General features: G+C 35.4%; 1 protein-coding gene across 1 annotated transcript; it reads left to right on the top strand.

Annotated features, from left to right (window-relative positions):
• Positions 1 to 3,882: 3,882 nt before the first annotated feature.
• Positions 3,883 to 15,430, top strand: LOC120778947 (prion-like-(Q/N-rich) domain-bearing protein 25). Its single transcript, XM_040111013.1, has 11 exons — positions 3,883 to 3,964; positions 8,437 to 8,735; positions 8,801 to 8,918; positions 8,986 to 9,591; positions 9,879 to 9,998; positions 10,064 to 10,183; positions 12,453 to 12,719; positions 12,796 to 12,942; positions 13,022 to 13,150; positions 13,218 to 13,370; positions 15,223 to 15,430. Exons 1-11 carry the CDS (start codon positions 3,898 to 3,900, stop codon positions 15,324 to 15,326), a joined length of 2,130 nt encoding a protein of 709 aa, XP_039966947.1. The 5' UTR covers positions 3,883 to 3,897; the 3' UTR covers positions 15,327 to 15,430.
• Positions 15,431 to 21,966: the final 6,536 nt, after the last annotated feature.

Raw genomic sequence — 21,966 nt, 5'->3', positions numbered from 1 at the left:
AACATGGGCAACCGATATGATAAGCTTAAAAATTAGTTCTAGACGTTTAGTGTGCTTGTGGACGGCCACGTTAGACAAATTTAATCTTTCAGCAATCTCTCGAGCTTTTTTTCGACAATTTGTATCGACTAACGGCTATATTTTGACCGGCTTTAAGAGGCCTACTAATACATATGTGGTTCATCTTCAAGAACGAAATTGACGTAACGAAATTTTACAAACCATTTTTGGCATAGATTTTTGGTCAACACATCTTCTCCGTACATATCACACATAATTTTCGCCTTGTTTGAACTGCATTTTTACCTGCCTTCCTGTTTTCGATCTTCCATTTTCGATAGCGCACCAAGCAAGTACTATTCCCAAAAAGTTAAACCATTTTTTTACAAACAAGCTGTTCTAATAAAAATCAAACGGTAAGGCTGTATGAAGTTGGCTGCGAAAAAATGCAATAAGATCAGCTGTTGTTATCAAACGAAATTTTTTAGTGAACGAAAATGTTCTTAGTTAAAAAGGGCGGGTGCAGATCATTATCTCAAAAATTGAGGGACTAGTTTGCATTTATACGAACAGACGGGCGGACGGCCAGACAGAACTCAGCTTATTATAGAGTCTATAAATTTTCCTTTTACTGAAACTGAATATACCCTGTTCATGGTATAAAAAATTTGGTATCAAAGGTTACGGAATGTGACATGTTTTAGTCTTCCAGGCGATGCTTTAAGGAATTGTAATGTTTTGTATCAGACGATACTAATGACATGAATATATGCGAAATCGGGTAACGACCACGCTTAGCTACGCAGTAAAATTGATGGGAATGTTTCCTAATTGAACTACATACATCCATTGAAAAGCGTTATCTTACAGCAAAACGGAAAACATATTTTATAGGAAAAAAATAATATTTGCATTGTCTAATAAAAAAACTCAGTTCTGCCGGATGTTAAAGAAGTACAAACAGTTAAAATATCATCTCTACATTTAATATACCTACACAGACTTTTTACCCTTTGTTTGCTACAAAAATAAGGAGTTTTACATGAGCCGTATAAGTAATATGCAACTTTTTTAGTATAACTGTTGTATATATACGAAAGAAAAATGAGAGAAATTATTTTCCAGTTACTCGTCTATGGCATTTTTGATTAGCTAGTTGGCATTTAAATAATTTCATTCGAACTGTTTGGTTATCAAGGTATGTATGAACAATGGAATAATGTAGGCAATATAAGTATTTGATGACCACAGGTGTTATTTGTATTTAGCAGGTGCTCGGTTACACAGCGAAATCAACACATTAACCTATTAACAGCCAATAATTCCGTGAAAAATTTCTGTGACTTCGAAAAATAGTATACAGGTATATGCATGTATGAACATGGAAACGTACAAATGTGTTTTTGCAGTGAATACAACGATTGACCTCAATTTTGTTCATTCATTTCCAAGCTTTTTCAAAAAACTTCTTGAATAAAATTATTGCTTAAGCAACTTTTTTTCTAGTTTTGAATCTTTATACTGTTACTCTTTCAATCAGAGTATAATTAATATAGTAAGTTAATTATAGTATTTTAACTTGTAAATTATTTATCTCCGTTCGTGAAAAAAATCGTTTAAATATAAACGGAAATGCTGATGGAACTGAATACTTTGAAAGACTATAACTCAAAAACTGTTTGAGATATCGATTGAAAAAATTAGCCTGTTATTTGTATACTCTTGCAACCAGTTGCTGCAGAGTATCACATTTTTGCTCACCTAACGTTTGTATGTATAGACAGATATAGGGTTACATACTACTGTGAATTATTAATTTATATGTACTTCGCGTGTTTTTCGAATCGGTAATTTTTTTTTCGCAAGTTGGTATAACTGTTAGAGATATCTATGCTAAATTTCACGTTAAAATATTTATTAGTATTTGAGATACACGTCGTTTTGTAAGGCTTTAGAAGTGCTTTCTTCAATTTTTACTATGTCTGAATTTATTGAACAAAGAAGTGCGATAATGCACCATCTCATACTGCATTGGTTATTCGTGATCATTTTGCCCCATTTTCAACTAATATCGTGCCGCAACCACCGTATTCGCCTGATTTACCTTCGTGTAATTTCTGGCTATTCGGCAAATTCACATAACCACTCCGATGACACCGTTTTGACTCAATTGAGGATATAAAAGTTGAATCGAAGAATGCTCTCTTGGCCACCACGACGGTGGATATTTCCTTGATGCTTGATGACTGGAAAATTCGCTGGCATAAGTGTATTGCAGTGGAAGGGTATTACCCTCAAGGAGATGAAATGGACAAAATTCACATTTCAATTTGAAAGTGGGTGTGGCCCAGACCTCTAACAAATTTAATGTATATATCTCCTAAGCCACTTAAGCTACAACAACCAAATTTACTGAGTACAAATCTTATAAGAAGTTCTACCGACACTGTGTTAAGTGGATGAAATCGGGGGATAACCCCGCTCACTCCCCATATAACGGTAGTGTTAAAAACTAATAAAAGCGCGATAAAACAATAACTAAATACGCCAGAGACATTAAATTTTACCACCGAGATGGTATGAGAGGGCTTTATAGAAATCCGAGTGAAAATTGGACGATGGGCGCGACACCGCCCATGTTTTGGTGAAATCCCATTTCGCGATATTTGACCAACTGATTTCTTTTTACATTCTTTTGTCACACTGTGAATATGGACAAAATCGGACAAAAACTAAGCCAACTTCCCATATAACACAATTTTAAATTCTACTTGATTCGTTCAGTTTCCAGTGCACAAACCAAGAAGCAATTAATAAAACGGGATAAAACTTTGCACGAATGACCAAAAATGTTTTGAATCCAATAAAAACTGTTCAAGCCCCTAGGTAAAGTATATTTAGACCCCGGTACCTATTGTTGACTTTTGGTCGAAAGTGTCGGTCAATGTGTGATATATATATGTAAAACTGAAATTAAGGGATAATCCTTCTCTTATAATGGTATGTCGAAAATGGGTTGAATCGAACTAATACATACTTCCCTTAGCCCCCATATACTTAAAATAAAGATTTTCGAACTTCCGGGTGACTTTTTACCGCGTACATCGGCCAATATGTGAGTTATCTTAATAAAAATGAGAAAGCGTGCTGCACTCATAACAGTGTATCTTTGTGCCTAAAATAGATAAATTTGAGCGAAAACTTGGCCTAACCCCTATATAACTAATATCAGGATTTTCGGAATACCGGCTGACTTTGCTCTCTTCATACTCACGCATTTCGGCCTCTCTCTTTTTCTGTCTGTATATTTACTTTTATTTAATGTCAACATCGAAAAGATTGTATTAGCTCTTTACCTGCTAACTTTGGACTTAAATTACTACAAATTCTGTGTAGAGTTTTCGTCGAGCAAGAGATATTCTTACCACATGGCAAACTTTTTTGGTAAAAATACTAAATTATTTTTAAATAAAGAATTACCGATGTTATAACTCCAACTTTTAAAATAAGTTAAATGCAAAACAACAATAATTTCCTTTCTAAAAGCGGTATTGTAGTGGTTAAAAACACAGAATAAAAATCCACTACTAATTAATTAGTAGACGCGATAAGCGAAGCGTCCAAATAAATGCAGATGGTGGGCTTTTACATTCAATCACACTCACATACACACATACTGTTGTGACTAAGTCGATTAGTTATATTGACTTCATGGTATTGCCTAACATAAGTGTGTTATAAAATCGATGAGATAAACACCTGCTTAACTTGGTACTCGTATATCTTTGATGATTAGATTATCGTCAATAATCGGCTTTATAATGTTCATGAAAAGTTTAAATTGCATATTTGCCAGTTTAACTCTGAAACTCGCAAAGTGAACGTGAAGTTGTCAAAATGCCGGAAATTGGTCGAAAGCGCTTTGGAGTAACAGTACTATTGCTAACGATAGGAATCCTTGCAGGTATACGAGTTTCAAGTAACAGTGAAAGTGATCTATTTTTGAGCAGAATAATGTGATTTATAAATGGTTTTTCTATACAAGTGTGGAAACGAAATTAGAGATTTTATAACTTTGGAATATATCGGAGTTTTGGAAAAATAAGTATTTTTAGTCATACATCAGGTTGAGATAAAATTGTTCACTTCAGATACTCAATCACTTAGATCTGATGCTATGTGAGTGACCAACATTTATATATTGAACTATGTTTGTGTAAAGAATATCAGTCGATTGAGACTTAGGGTACTTTTCTGAAACTAAATAAACCTGACGTATCGGATCATAAAATTTTCGCAGAAACCAACTCTGTCGTCTACTTGAAACGGAGCCGCCTTCTAGGAGTATCAAGAGGTCTTTGTTTGATTACGTCGGCGACATCGAACAGCACAGCGACCAAACTTCGGACGTAACCAACTTTAGGCACGTAGTGTTCACCATTCATAGTGGAGCCATCAACATCTTGTTCGACTTCCCGCCATTGAATGGCGTACTTGAAGTCTAATCCCTATCTATTGCAGTCGAAAAGCTCGAGAATCTAAAGTTACTCTTGTGCTACTCCGTTTTTGTTAAACTCTTACTTATCCAGAATCAACCACGATATACTAAATATATTGCCAGCTTGCGTAACCACCTCTTTGCATGCCCAGCGAATCCCTCTCCCTATGGTCCGACCTCGTCGAAACAGCAGGTTTCCTAGGCTTACCGTTAGATAACTTCGATGATAACCAACCAGTACCTTACTACCCAAGTCAAGGAGACTAGATAACCACTACAACCAACCTAACGGATCATATTATTGTGGACTTTCAAATGAGGTTTTTAATTATGTTTTATGAAAATCATGTATTTTAGAATCAGTTATTGATGTAAGAACTCGAAGAATTTTATTCAAATCTTCTTATTTCCAACACTCAGTGCATTAAAATCCTATCGGTCTTTTATCGTGGAATACTATATGTAAATGAGTCGAAGTTGTTTTACTCAAGGCTTGAGATCATTGTCTTTCAATTTCACTTTAACCAAATGGATTAATTTTCCATGAAAATCCCATATACTATATATATAAATAAATATTCTATTTACTGATAAAACAAAAATTCTGAACATCTGTTTGATAGCGGGGAATTTTTTACTTTGATTGAACTTATTAGACGAGTATACAGGGACATCTTGATAAGTAGGTGATATTTAATAACTCCTCAAGCAAGCAGATTAGAGATTATAACAACACCCATATTCACTAATGGATCCAATTTTCCGAGAGGTTGGCTCGAAACTTGATAAGAATGTTGGGAGACAATTCTTCAATTTTAGGTGTCAGCTCATCGCAGTGTACTATGTTGTCAGGAAGTGGTAGAACAACAATTCAAACGAATTACCGCTGTTAAGGATCCGTAACATTAATGAAATTGAAAATATTTCTTCTAGTAGAGAGCACTTTCAAAAGATACGAATCGGCTCACTGAACAGTTTTGACTAACACAAAGCTATTTATAGTTCTAAGGCTTTGTAACCGCCTTCTGAAAGTAATGAAACCAGAGCTCTTGACGCAAGGATGTCGCTCTTTGTACATATGTATTAATACAAATCCTTGCTGTATACGAAACCAGAGTGATAGAATATCATATAATTCAGAAAACTCGTCCTTAATGGGAGTTAAGGTATTTTTAAACCTATTTTGTTAGCTTAATAAAGAATACAAACACATTTAGAAATCAACAATTCCACTAAATTCCACTCTTTATAAATATAATATCAATCGTGAAAATTAACTTTATGAGCATCGAGTTGATCTTTGGAATATTTAATATTTGCTACAAAGCGTCATAGACTTATTGTAATACCCTCGTCTGCAAAGATGTTAGTAAATCCAATTTTTATATTAATGTTTATTGCAGCCCTGATAAGTGAATTATTTTATGGCCTTACGTATGCACATGTAGCAACAATGTGAATAACTTATATACATACATAAGTATAAATATGTATATTATACATCTGAATGCATATGTTCGAACGTCAAAGTGTACACACATGTCTAGTTCAACGTTACATATCACCTTTGACCTATTGATTTTAGGATTCGTGTTGGCAATATATGTATGTAAAATTATGGCGCAATCTCATTCCAGTACAAAAATAATTAGGGTTGATGTAATTGAATCACGCGTTCTAAAGTGTTTTTGTTTTTATCTTTTTAGCGAAAATAGCTCAAACGAATTTTTTTTATATAAACCAATGGGTCGCGTATAATTATCAAGTATTTGCATTTAGTTTCATAGCCTTGCAACATGTTGCTATTATTTTTGTATCACCTCAAAATAAACGACTTATAGTTAGAGTTATATAGTACTGTGGGCAAAACATAATAAGACTTTTTATTATAATTTATATTATATTTATTATTCGCGCCAAAAGCCATTTATCGAAATAATTTTTTGAGCGTTCACAATATTGGAAAAGGCCTTCGGTGATAATTGTTTGTCGCGAGCAAGTGTTTTTGATTGGTATTAATTGTTCAAAGAAGGTCGACAACGCGTTGACTTCGAACTACTTTAAAGACGGCTATCAACAGCAAGATCAATAAACCTTAAGACCTAAAGTTATTTCGGCGATTTTGATCCTTGAGAGTTGCAAGAGTATAAAGTGTTCGGTTACACTCGAATTTAGTAGTTCCTTACTTGTTTTTTATAAATTTGAATAAATAAACTGATAATGTGATAATGGCTGAACTTAGTTAATTACAACGATATACATATATACATATTTGTAGCAATAATGCAACGTAAATTACTATTTACGACTTACATCGAGAGTGACTCAGTGTATACGATATACTACAATTTGAAATACTATAACTGAGAACTGATGATGAATTTACTTGTCTATCAAATCAATAAGCAAAATGCAAACTTTTGCAGACAATTTTTCGCAACAATATACACCGGCATAAAGAATCAGCTAATTTGACGTCCAACTTAACTTTAAAGTCGTTTATGCACCCGAGTTAACATGTCTAAATATAGTATGATAGGAAAATGTGTGTGGTATATTCAATCCAGGTAGACCATTTAACTCGTGTTAAAAAAGTGTTTACGCATGTAGATTGAACTTACCCAAGTGTAATATAACCTAGTAGAAATGAGACATAAATATGGTATATGGTATCATTTATGATCTCATGAACTAATACGTATACTCACTCAAGCACCGTAAATATAATACCCTTCACAAATACAAAAGATTCCGTACGTCACTTTATTTGGATTGGTCAGCTTGTATGACAGCTATCGTATGTGTTATAGTGAATCGATCTGCACAATTTTTTCGGAGATTACAATGTTGTCTTGAGCAGCTATTTGGTGAGAAAAGGACGAGTGCTAAATCAATCAGAGTGATATCTCAAAACCTGAAGGACTATTTTGCATATAACCATACCGACAGACGGACAATGGCTTAATCGACTCAACTTCAAACTTAAGTGCCATACATTAAATGGTACTTAATAATTGTCTTGTCATAAATTAATATAAATAGAAAACTACTTAATCTCAAGATAAATATACAAATTGACCTCTACAAACACGCGAGGAAGCTCGATTATGAAAATCGAATGAAAAGAGAACAGTTGAATAGATCCTATCCTTCTTTAGCATTCTCACTAAAGCTCAAAAATAATATTTACCCAACGTTGGGCATACTAACTGAACCAAAGTCGCTTTACCTCCCAAATTCGGCAACTTTGGTATGAATAGTTTGATGAGTAAGTCCCTATGTAACTAACATTATTCCTCTCGAGAACCACTCGTACTGTGTAAGATTTTGTTCCAAATAATTCTTAATGGACAGAAATTTTATATTTTTTACAAAAACGAAACATAAATGCTGAATGGGTCTTCTAAGTTCTCAAGAGTATTCAGTTGGTGTAGAAAATTGGGTAACTTTCTTGATTGCAATCTAGTTATCGTTTGCCGGTTCTTTGTGATTTCTTAAGGCGGTTAAAGTCTATTTCAACTAATACGCTATGGTCGCCCTAGGCACATAAGCCTACCACGATGTTTCAACGACAGTTTGACGAGAGCTGGACAGTAAAGGAGAAAGTGTGTAGATGTTTCTACCTCGTCTTACTTGAGACAACTGCAACAATTTACGTCAGATAAGATTTTTAGTCTAAAGCATTCATAAAAAACTCGTTAAGTTCAAATTTAGTGTGAAAAAAGACTCGTCGGAAAGGCTGTTTGTTTTAAAATGTAGAGGATGATCGTTTTTGTTTCTACATCTTCTTTGGGGAAAGTCGGTGTTACTCGACCTAACAATCTGTTATTCTAACCTAAAAACTTCTAAGTACAAAATAATATCGATATTATTTTCAATTACAAAATAGTATTAATGTTTTTATTATCTGACTAATTTTTCACCACCTTTGATCATAGCAACCGATGCATTAATCTGGCCATGCACTTCGAACGATGATTGCACAGCCTTAAACGCAACATGCTCCTCAGCGACGGCAAGTTGTGAATGTGATAGTTTTGAAAGTGTTTTCTCTAGCGACTTGACAACATGTCTGAAGACGTCACTAATTGGTGACAAATGCGAAGACACAGTTCAGTGCAATCTTATGCCATCGGGAGCCAGTTGTAAATCCGGGGTCTGCGACTGCGCCGATGGATACACTTATGTTGGTGGACGTTGTAGACTACTGAATGGTTTGAATGGCACATGTGAAACGGTAAGTTGGCAAGAAATTCGAAGTTACAGAATTAAATATGGAACGATTTTTTTTTTTCATTGCAGGATAACGATTGCCTTTTCGGTTATGACCGCGAATCAGTTGCCTGTCTCGACAATGTTTGTAAATGTGCTGAGGGTTATTATCACAGGACTGGAAACATATGTCGTCGTAAATCAATGAGTAAGTATAATTTGTAGTTTTAATTATGAACAGTGATTAAATGATATGAAAACTTATATGTTTTCAGAAATTGGCGATGCCTGTGTCGTGCATACGGACTGTGAAGATTTAGGAACAAATGTGCGGTGCAATAGTTTGAGCTGTGTCGAGGTATCACAAAGCGATTCGGAATCGTCAAAAACCGTTTTAGATGCCCGAACCAATACACTGACACACACAGGCCACACAAATACAAACGCAGGCACGACCAACACAAACACCCATACGAAAACTGATGGTGGCAACGAGAAGTCCCCCTCATCAGACGGCACATCACAACTCTCGAAGTCATCGAGATCAACCAGCGATACCAGTAAAGATACTTTAGCATTGGTGAATGGTCGTAGTGATTTGACTGACGACACCGACGATAACGAGACGGGGCAAGAGGAGGCAAGTGGTAACGAACAGCAGCGGAGATCACGTGAAATCGCCGTACAAACAAGTATCGATGCTTTTGAGTTGAAACCATTGGCACCGTTAGTTAAGAATGTCGGTACTGGCACCACATCCAGCACAAGCAGTCGACGTTTCTCGCGCTATAGACGTCGTCAATCTGCATTCCGCTACGATGATGAGGATAAGACTTTCTCGACGATATCGAATACTGATGATGATGGGGAAGAAAACCTTTGTAAGTATTAACATGTTTAATGTGGGAAAAATCAAGACACTTACTACTAAATGAAAACTTTTTATACATATGTTGAAAAATTAAGTAGAGTTTAGGAGAGCGATTAATTGTGACGTCGATTCAGCTTAGATAAATTAAGTGGAATGTTAACACTTATACTGTCGGAGAGTTTATTTTAATAAACCTTCGCTAAAGTGGCGTCATCGAAACTATACTTACTTTAAAATGTCATACCATACATTTTCTCTTTATAACCCATGTTTACATCTATGTTTCGTCTCACTTAGATGGCAGCTCTTGCACAGAGAATGGTAAATTGTGCGCGGGACTTCCGCATTCGATTTGCTCGCACAACATTTGCTTCTGTAGCTCTGGGTATTATCCAAGTAATGGAAAATGCTTTGCAGGTGATTTGACAAGAAATTTGCTTACTAAAAATTTTGATACTATATGACATATATTTATGTTTCAGAGCTTGGTGAGATAGCGGAGAGTGCCAACGAATGTGAGCACACATTCGATTCATTATCCAAAAAATGTATTTGCCAAAGTAATTACTTCTACGAACGTAGTTTACGCTCTTGCCGAAAACGTAAGTATCGTCCTGATAAGTAGTTGTGCTAAAATTTATTTATGCTGCGAAATCAATATGATTTACGAAGACATATTATCCGTAATTTTGTTCAAATAATTTAAGACAGAACTCGAATTTTTGATGTTTGAATAAGGCGGTACGATCCTTATACATACGTATAGTATATGAGGCGTTTTTAGACGTGTAAAATTTTGTAGAGTGATGATCATGTTTTACAAGTATGTGCAGTAAACTTTAGAAAATCTATTTCGAAAATCCCTTTCTCGGCGATAAGAATACGGAGTATTTGATACATATGAGACACACGATATTATTTTTGCTTAAAAAAAAAGACTTTCCAGGCTTCAAAAGTTAAATAAAAAGAGTTTCATTTCCCACTTCTTATAATAAATGGCTTCAGCCGTATGTCATACTCGTACAAAGCATCCATTATTTTATTGGGGTAAGCTTTTGGAACTACCTACACCTATACAAAGAAAAGTACTTCTTAATTCACCATTTACTACTGTGGGCAAAAAATAGTAAGACTTTATACACCTGTCCTTCTGAAATATATAAAGTGCATTCGGCGATTTTTACGATGAGTGAAATTATTCAAAAAAGAAGTTACATTAAATTTTGGCTGCGGAAACATTCATTGTCGCGAGCAAGTGTTTCGATTGATACAAATTATTCAAAGAAGATCGAGTACGCGTTGACGACGAACTACGTCCAGGACGGCCATCAACATCAATGAATGATCAACACGTCAATAAAATAAAAGAATTTGTGCTTCAGAATCGACGATTAACAGTTAGAGATCTCACTGGCATGTTTGGAATATGAATGGATCGGTGAAAACCATTTTGAAAGATCATTTGAGCCTAAGAAAAGTGAAGGCACGAGTGGTTTCAAAATCACTAAATTTTTTCGAAAAACAACGTCTGTGGAACAATGCTTTCCTACCAGGATGTCATGACCAGTATTATTACTGCTGATTAGTCTTGGATGTATGCTTACGATCTAGAAACAAATGATCAATCTGCTGAATATCGTGACAAGAGTGAGCCGAAGCCAAAAAAAACCACGTCAAAGGAGGTCAAAAATCAAAGTTATGTTGACGGTTTCTTTCGATCGCGGTGTGGTCCATTCTGAATTTCTTACGACCGGCCAAACGTCAACAAGAAATACTATTTGAGTGTGAAGGTCTTCCTCTTCCTCTGCTTCTCCCAGCGGGTACTGCGTCGAATACTTTCAGAGCTGGAGTATTTTCGTCCATTCGGACAACATGACCTAGCCAGCGTAACCGCTGTCTTTTAATTCGTTCCGTCGAATGCGATATTCGCCGTGGCCAACGCGCAAAGGACCATAAATCTTTCTCTCGAAAACTCGCAGCGTCGAGTTTTATGCGCTGTTTATAAAAAGAGGCCGGAATTATGGGACGACAATTCTTGGGTTTTGCACCACTATAATGCACCATCGTATACCGCATTCAATCTTCATGAGTTTTTCGTGCCGCAACCGCTGTATTCGCCTGCGTTTATTCAGCAAACTCAAACGACTGCTCGGAGAAACTGATTTGAGTCATTTGAAAACATTTAACGTAAATCGCTACGCTCATTGAAGGCTATTCTGGAAACAGACTTTAACAACTGTTTCGAGGATTGGGAAAAACGCTGGCACAAGTACATTGGGGTCAACAGGGACGCCATAGGTTTTGAACAAGGCCTCACTGTATTTTGCTCATAATACTAAATGAGTCACGTAATCTAATCTCGTTAGACTAGTTTCTATGGTAGCACATCAATAAAGTACCATAATCAGGCATAGCTAGTTTATGAAGGCTCTCAGTTTTGGAGTTTTAAACATAACTGACTGACATTTCATAAAGTACTAATTATTTGTTTTAACCAAGTGTTGACATTGACTAGTCGAAAATAATTGGGTTCCCCGCTGTCAGCTTATTGTCGATAGGAAGTTGGCTCGATTTTATGTATTAAAATAAAAAATTCTCTGATCAACTAAAGAAAGAGACTGTAATTAGACTTATTCAGCTAAACCTCATCAGAAGCCAATTACTGGGAACACATCTAAAGCCTTTCAAACTTTTATCCTACAAAAAGTTTCCAGAAAGGTCTGTAGGGCCTTCTAGGATGAAATACTAAAGAAAAGTTCTCTAATTATTTGTTGACAATGTTTTATTACTTACTTACATTCCAGACTCTCTATCTAGTATTTTTAACAAATATTTATTTATCTCTTTCATATTTCAACAAATTCATCATAGCAATCCAATATACCTTATCGTGTACCTCGGACAGCCAATGCAGTCCATTTGGCGCGGCCAATTGCCCTACGATAATTCCAAGACGTTGCACCTGTGAGGAGTACGCACAGTACGATGAATTGCAACAGTTGTGCGTCTATAAACAGGGTCTCGGCGAATTTTGTGAAACGAATGAGGCCTGCACTACGGTGGAGAATACAGTATGCCTAAATAGTTACTGTGCATGTAAGGAGAATTTCCTCGAAAGAAATAGCACTTGTATACCAGGTGGGTTGACTTTAAAGATTCAAACGGAAACATTTATTCTAACATTGTACATATACATACATATGTATGTATTTAGGTGTTGGTGCTAATTGCTATGCAGATGTAGAGTGTGGAGTAGATAACTCAGTTTGTGATTTCACCTCGCCGACAAGTGAGGAAAGAGAAAAATCTTGTCAATGCAAAAAGGGCTATGTGCATTTTAAGGATGAGTGTCTTAAGGAGGGTAAGTTGAAGCACAGTGTTCACTGTGGAACTGTAGAACTAGTTGTTTATTTTTATGACATCTATTTTAACACAAACAGCGGAGGAACTTGACGATGAGTGCATTGAAACGGAGCAGTGTAAGCCATTGTTGGGTACATGCATCGATAAGAAATGTTCCTGCACCTCTGAACAGCATTTTAAATCAGGGCGTTGTGAGGAAAAGAAAGGTAACATTCATATTTGTATTATCTTCAATTATTTTCGATATTTCTAACAATTTTGCGTATGTTTCAGTTCTTGGTGATAGTTGTGCACGGTCTACTCAATGTTTCGTTGAAAAGGAGCCGGAAAACGTGGAGTGCCGTAATTCGGTTTGTCAATGCAAGTTTGGTTATCAAGCGGACGAAGAACAGAAGACTTGTATACGTGTGGTGTCCAGTACCAAAAGTAAGTAAAATACCATATTTAACATTAGTCTCTTAATTTTATAAGGAAGTTGTTAACTATTTAGTAACCTATATAAGTAGTATATACATTTTAAGAAAAATGTCTGCTTTTTCTCTTTTAACAAAATTTGACAAATTAAACCTAAATATTATTTAGAGCTGGTTTTAATGATTGCCTAACGCTCTAGATGGCTATGAAATGCCTTATAAATATTAATTCTAGAGAAAAACCAAATAGCTAAGGCTCCGGTTTCAAAAATATCAACGAATCTATATATCCTGTTTCATATTAGTCATACTTTGATCGGTCACTGCAAAGTTGATGAATTTATTTCATCAAATGAAAAAGTTTTCTATACAAGCACTTGATGCCGGCAGCTATATGCTATAGTGGTCCGATGTCGGCGGTTCCGACAAATGAGCGGCTTCTTATTGAGAAAAAGTCATGTGCAAAATTTCAGATCTAAAAAATTAAGGGACTAGTTCGTATATAATATATACAAACGGACCGACTGACGGACATGGCTAAATCTCGTGACGCTGATCATTTATATACATAAATACTTTTTAGGGCCTCCAACGTTTCTAGGTCAGAATTTTCAATTTCGAAAATAGTAAGTAGTTATAGGCAATTTGGCGAATACAATGACGTTTCGTGTTTAGTCTAAAAGTCTGTTACAATCGAACGAATTGATCATAAACGACACCACGGTAATCAAAGAGAATGATGTTCGTTTCCACGACAGACCAGTCTAAGTAACCGGAATGGATCCGTCCAAGGACTGTCAACTCGCCATCATTCCTCGAAACTTTTTCAGGAATGTTTTCTGCCGCTACAACAACAAAAACATGAGCATTTCCTTGCTTCTTCACCGACATATATGTGTTTTTAGAGCGCCATTCGTTAGATGCTGTCTAGCATCTCTTTTTTGGCTTCTAGTTACTATATTCAAAGTCGTTTTTCAAAACGTTCACGTCTTTTGGTAAAAGTCTCGCTTCATACCCAAAATATTAACCGAAATATGTTTAGCCGATCCGTAAGAGCTGTCATTGCTACTTTATCTTTGTTTTTATTAACAGATGTTCTTGGAGGGCTTGCACTGAGTAAGTTGTCGATGTCTTTACGACTTCCCTAGAATGCAAAGTGCAACTCAGCTACTTGTGTACGTGATAAAGTGGTCTCTCTAAAAAACTTTTGCAAAATTTTCAATGATTCAGTGATATTGAAATCCCAAATTTCTACATTTTTTCTTGGTAAACATCTTCAAACAAAACATTTGTGTCGTAGGCAAACAGTTGCGATTAGCATATGGAGATCTAACTTCAAACGAACCTTAAAAGGGTTGTACTGATCTGATCAAATGGTATAACTAGGGAACTAGCGGTGTCCAACCTTAGAAGGACTCTAAAATTGAATTGAATATACACTAAAAAGTTTTAGGTCCAGAAATAATACCTTTACTTGTATTTTATTTTGTCCAGTCGCTGTAACCGATTGATTTGTTTTGACTACCATGAGAGTCTTTTTCTTAAAAAGATTTTGGTTGACCTCCGAGTACTTTTGAAATAGAAAAGCGAACTATAAAAATAGATCAGCCATGCGAAAACGACTGGAAAACCATATTCTTTTAGAATAATATCAAAAAACTTAAGGTGTTGGGCTCAACCAAATATGAAGCTCAGGGCCAATTGTTTAGCAACGAATTTCAGTATAATTTTCAATTAAAAATTATTTACTTGTACCACTCAATCTCGGAAATCTCTAAACAAATCATACAAAATATTCTATTGAACTTGATTTTAACTTTATTATGGAAAAATTGTTTTAACAAACATTTATGTTCTCTTTCTAGATTCTTCCGGAAGGCCAAGTGCTCTTAAAATAATAACATTCCTATTAATAGGAGCAGCTTTCTTAATAACAAGTGCCGCAATTAAACAGGCTTATTATGATTAAATTTCAACTAAGTTAATAATATGCTAATTTAATTAGGAGCGTAAATTATTTCTGTAAAATCATTCGGCCACAAAATAAAGAAACTAACAAAAACGTAAAACGTATTTAAAAACGCAAATTAATAAACGAACATATTTTAATGGCATTCTTAGGTATTAAAAGATGAATAATTAACATTTTTGTAATTTTCGCTTGAAGCAAAAACTCAAACACCGGCCTGAAAATGCTATTTAGCATTCTTAAATTTGTTTTATCAAAACGCATACATACACTTGCAAAAATACAAAAAGAAATTGCAAAAAATTATGCAAAAAGTATTACGAGCTTACACACGAGGCATGAATTAAATATACAAAAACCAAAGATACAAATAATTAATGAAAGCAAAATTCCAAAAGCAATACTTAAATATTACCTAACTCTTGCAATTACTCGTATTTAAAACTAATTAACGGTTAAGAAGATTTTAAGTCAATCATGTAAACTAGAAAAGGAAATTATTTTTTAAATTTAAGATTCTTAAGATTCTGCGTAAGTTATTCATATGCACATACATACATACATACATAAATATAACATTTGTCATATCTGGGTGCATACTAACTGTAATAATATAACTGACAAATTTGTTTTAGCCTAAGATTATAGTTAATAAAACTTTTGAACTTATTGCCAAAAACAAAAAAAAGTGATTTCGTATCTTTATGCTTTCATAAGTTGTACAAGTCTGGAAAATATGACTCAAGTTCGTACTTAGCCTTATTCAGTTTTAAAAACATTGGATTATCTGCTTCTTCTTTGCTTTATATAGTTTCGAAAGCTTTTGTTTTTATAACGAAGATGAGCCCCTTCTTTGTCTTCTTCTAAAATCTTTCTTAAAATACAATGTGTACATATTTACATTACAAGTATTTCGTATTTCTATTGGTGCATATATAATTATTATTCTGCATTATAGTATTCTCAAACATTCTAGAGTGTAGCCATCTTGGGTAACACGTCCAGGTGGGTTGGTTAGTACGCAGGCTAAAATAGAACTTTTTTTCTGCGACTAAATTTCCAGCGAGCATTCTCTTAAGGTCTAAGAAGCGGAATCAGTCAGTGGGGCCAGATCTGAAGCATACGGTGAATGCGGAAGCAATTAGGAGCCTAACACATGAAATTTTGATAACGTATTCACTGATTTGTGACACGGTGAGTTATCTACACTACACTTTTTATTCATTTTTTATTTTTTTTTAAGCCGACTTTTTCGCGATTTTATAATGTATTCGCTCCAATAGCGTAATGTATTGTGTTAATGGTTTTCCCCTTTGAATATTTTCGATGAATATTATACCATGGGCATCACAAAATCCTGATGTCATAACCTTGCTAGCCGACTTTTGTGTCTTTCCATGCTTTGGAGTCCGTTCGTCACATTAAGCCCGCTTGGTTGACGGTCAATTGGACTCCGGCTTGAAGTGATTGAGCCATGTTTCGCACATTTTTACATATCGACGAAAAAACTCGGTTTTATTACGCTAAAACAGCTTCAAACCTTCCTTTGGATCCATTTATTGTAAACTAATACAAGTTTCTTTATCCAGAGCGATATCTCGTAACGAGTTCGATAGCTGTCAAATATCTAGACCTCTCTTTTAAAGTTTGACTAAAAATCATTTGGGTTTAATATTAGTAATGCAATCTATGAATCATCCTGAGAACTTGTTATTTATTAGGACGAATATGATAAGAAAGAAAAAGACGAAATTGTTCTTAACAAACAGAGACATTTCGTATTGTACATGTATTAGGTTTGCCACGTAGTTTTTAACATCGAGAAAGAAACGTTGGAGATTAGCGTGGCGGTGAGTCGATTTAGCCATGTCTGTATGTCCGTCAAATTAAAATTTTTCGATATCTTTCAAATTATTCTTTAAGGGGTCGTTAGTGGGGGCATTTTGCATCAACCGCAACAATTGGCAGTTGGGTGAGCGGGCGGGTGAGTCAAAACTTTCCGTTAACCGTTCTTGCAACATGAGGCCAAGCGTTATCGTGATGCATTATTAGGGTCGCAAACTCCGGACGTTTTTCGGCAATCAATTTGATAAGTTGTTGTTGATGGAGTTCCCTTTTAGTCGTTTAGCGGTTTGAGAAGCTTAGTTGGAACAATCCCACCAACAGAATATCACCTTAACGTCATCAATATTGCTTAGCCGTTGTTCATATCCCGTCCCAATCCGATGCAAAAACGTCTTCTTTTTTTAGTTTTTCTAACACGCAAATTCGTTTTTCAACATCTCTTAGCTTGAATTCGATTACTTTTGAATGTATAGGGTTGGTTTTAAATGTTTTGAAATGGCTGGTTAATTGACTCCCAAATGTTCTGCTCTTCTTGTTTTTGGCAACAATCGTCATCGAGTAATGCTGTCAGTTCCTCATCTTCAAACTTTTTTAGCTTCATACCAAGACCTCTCCAATCAACTAGTTTTGGCACGTTCGCTCAGCTAGAACATGTCCATCATAAATTTCTATCAAATACAGGTACAAACCATCACTTTCGGCTTAGATTTTCTTTATATTAAAGACATGAAGAAGAGTTCCCCGCAAAAACACTTCTTCAAAATTTTGTATAATATAATAACAATAATAATTACTGTTTACACTTCAAATGAATTTCATAAACTGAAAAAGACGGCCGAACAGTTTTCAAACGAATGTTTGGAATATTGAAATAATGGAAGAATTATCAAGTTACAGCCTCTATAGACAAACAGCACGAAGTAGCACTTTTTTATTGTTTGAAGTTATGGGAGATGTCAGACTTGGATAGAGAGAGATAGATGAGACTGGAAAGTTTTAAGAACAGAAGAAACTATTAAGTAGAAAAGTTTAATCTTAGAACACACTGCGATAGATTTTTGTGGTTAATAATGGATAACTTTTCGCCCACAGCCATATAAAACAAGTCATAAAAATATGATTAATCTGATAAACGCTTTGCAATATCTTTTCATATAAATTATGATAATTATTTACCTTTGCTTATTACATTTGACACTATAGAGAAAATATAAATTTGAAAAAATTTATTTGTAAAATTTTTTGAATTTACCATATGTATAAACGAAGCGTTTGCATATAATGGAACCCCCAGTAAACATTTGACACTATCCGATTTATTATTTTAAGAAAATGGACTACAACACGTGTTAGAAAATTAGTAAAGGTCATAGATTACAATCACGGCATGTGTAGCTGGCCTGTGCCAAAAGTTATGACGATTTCCTGATAAATGCCCTCGAAGAAAATTTTGAGATTGATTAATTGTTTTCGGTTTGGGAATATTTGGTTATACGTCACTTAAAAAAATAAAGCAGTCACTTTTGGTTCGATGAAAAAATTCAAGCTTTTCGAAACACCAAATAAGTCTGGATTATTATTGGTTACTTCAAAATATTTCCAAAATTCTTAAAAAAAATTTAAAAAAATGTAGCTATGGGGATATCCTCTATTCGCATAAATAATGTGTCTAGAGTGGAAGATAAAAAGCTTCTCAGATGTTATTCAATGGTCAAAACCCTACATTAACTACTCCTATCGATGATGTATAGGGTGGGAATAAGATAACTTTATAATTATCTCTTCTTCGTTATAAAGATAAACATTTAACAGTGTTGTTTGTTCGATGCAACGCTTCTAAAATCGTTCGTTGTTTTTTTTTTAAGTCCTAAGAAGAATTTTTGGAAGATATTTTAGCGTAGGTTGTTGATACATATAAGACTGAATGCGGCATAAAAGTGGCCTTCAAAGTCGGTGTCGTCGATGTAACTTTAAATGATTTAAGATTATTGATCTTAACAACTAAGGTTTATTTTTGTCGATATTAGTACGGACAGTCGCCCAATTTTAGTTTCTTACAGGGAAGGCATGATGATATTTTTACTTTGATAGATATTCGAAATTATTAAGGGTGTGCTATTCGAGCAATCTATACATCTATTTGAACAACCACATACGTTCACTTGCATAAATTTTTATTTGTAGATACGTATGTTATATGTATGTAAGTATATGGTGCGATAGCATGATTTTGACTTTTCTAAAGTAATCACGCAATAGTTATGACATGAGCGCCTCAGGAAACTACAAGTAAACGTTTTTTCCTTTCTTCCTAACTAAAAATGCAATGTATTCTCTCTTACGCCATCCATTTTTACTATTCGAAATGCCGTCTTCGGCTTTCTTGGCTAAGCAATGACGTCACAATGCGGTGTCCTGCGAAGTTAAGCCGTCATTGACGATTCACCAATTAATTATTACACAGTTTTCATGCCAGTAAGTGATTATATATATACAGGCTATATTTATATACATATATATTGTACATAGAGGTATATCTACATTCAAGGATACTTGAACGCCGTAGTAAATATTGGCATTGAATAAATTCAATCACGCAATTTGACCAATGCCAGCATAAAGTCGCTCAATGTTCAAGTAAGCTCGTGAGTGTCGGTAGTTTAATTGTTGGGCAAAGGAATTTCATTTCATCGTACCAAATTCGAGCACCTCTCTTTACCAGTAATTGATTCCAAAGTATATTTTGTAATGCGATTTAGTATGCCTCACATTTGTTTGTAGTTGTGTAGGTAGCAAATAATCAGATTGGACAATAATTATCGCTCTGAATTATTTGCTAATGTCTAGACATTTAAGCAACGAAATATTAATTATTTTTCATTTTATTGGCGTGTTTAAAGCTTTACTTCAACTTTTACATGTTGAAAAAGGGCAATATAAAGGTAATTCGTGTTAGAAACATGTGTTACGTTATAGTCAAGCTAGTAAGTAATTATATCCAAACATTTTGAATTCAACAATACACTCGATACAATAACTGTAATAAAAAACAAGTAAGGAGGAGCTAAGCTCGGATGGAACCAAACATTTTGTGTTCTTGCAACTTGCAAGGATTAAAGTGGGTTAAATACCTTCACGTATTGACAATGTTAAAAAATGTTGCAAAAGAATAGCGACAGGGGCTGATGGATTACCGGCCGAGCTGTTCAAATACGGCGACGAAGAATTGACAAGGTGTATGCATCACCTTTCTTGAAAGATATGGTCGGTTGAAAGCATGCCTGACGATCGGAACCTAATTGTGCTCTGCCCAATCCACAAAAAGTGGGACTCCACAATCTGCAGAAATTACCGTGAGTTAAGCCTTATCGCCAAATCTTGGAAGAGACCCCTGAAAGGAAGTTCGACACACACCAACTCTTCGTCGATTTTAAAGCCTTCGATAGCACGAAAAGAAACTCCTTCTATGCCAATATGTCTGAACTAAGTATCTCCGAAAAGCTAATAGGGCTGTGCAAGCTGACGTTAAGCAACATCAAAAGCTCCGCCAGGTCATATCGGTAAGGACCACTTCGAGCCGTTTACCAGGCGAAGTTTCAGACGAGGGGACTCCCTATCATGTATCATCCTCAATCTATTGCGGTTGTGAACGAGGACAAGATGAAATATCTCCTATTATCAAACAGTCATCGCATACGCGACTTGACTGTTGACAGTCATAACTTTGAAGTCGTAGATAATTTCGCCTATTTTGGAACCAGCATCAACGCTAACCGAGTGCCGCTATCGATGGAACAATGAGCTGTACGAGATATACGGCGACTTTGACATAGTTCAGCGGATCAAGAGATAGCGGCTGCGCTGGCTAGGTCATGTGGTCCGGATTGAAGATTTAGTACCCGCCGGTGGAAGTTGAGGAAGAGGAAGACTTCCACGCCTTTGGAGAGATCAGCCGGAGAAGGACCTGGCTGCACTTGGTATCTCGAATTGGCGCCGAATAGCGAAATCAAGAAACGGCTGGTGCGCTGTTGCTCACTTAGCTATAACGTATGCGGTATCTACACCAGTAAAATAGAAGAAGGACTCTCACAGATTGGCCTATATTTTTGATAAAATGTTCACAATAGGAACTGGCATACTTCAGGGGCATTACTGGTGCAAGGTTCTAGCCAGACTAAATCTTTGGTGCTTAATTTGAATAGTGGAAACTTAAAAAATCAGATGGAATTTAAAATTGCGTTTTATGAGAAGTAGACGTATTGTAGTCCGAACTGTTAGATGAAAACGTCAGAATAATGCTATGTTCTGAATTTGGTTGAAATCAGTCGACCAAGTCTCGTGATATAGGTTCTTATCTATAAGTGGTCCTATAAAGCACTTTCTTATGATTTTGAGCGTAAGATTTTATGCTTCTTACGCATTTATTTATTGGTTTATCGCGTTTTAGTAGTTTTCAACAGAACCATTATATAGGGATTGTGCGAAATTATCATCCGATTTAATTAATTTTTGCAATGTTGGTGGGGGTCCTTGACCTTGTTTTTCTGAGAGAATTTGGCTCTTGTAGCTTGAATGGATTTGAGAGACGTGGACGTAAACATTTTAGAGGGCAGGGTTACTCACATTTTTTTAAGATTTTTTGTCCGCAGGTGCTCTTTGCTACTGCGATCCCACGGCGCCAAATTATGCTTTACACAATAAATAGCGTTTTGTTGATGTGGCGCTCATCTACGAACTCGTCCTCCAAGTTTCATTAGTATCTTTCACTTTTACTTAAGTTATAGCTTGCTCAGAC

This window comes from Bactrocera tryoni, chromosome 1 (assembly GCF_016617805.1).
Source record: "Bactrocera tryoni isolate S06 chromosome 1, CSIRO_BtryS06_freeze2, whole genome shotgun sequence".
Taxonomy (NCBI): domain Eukaryota; kingdom Metazoa; phylum Arthropoda; class Insecta; order Diptera; family Tephritidae; genus Bactrocera; species Bactrocera tryoni.
The sequence above is the reverse complement of the archived record's forward strand: the minus strand, read 5'-3'. Positions and strand labels throughout refer to the sequence as shown.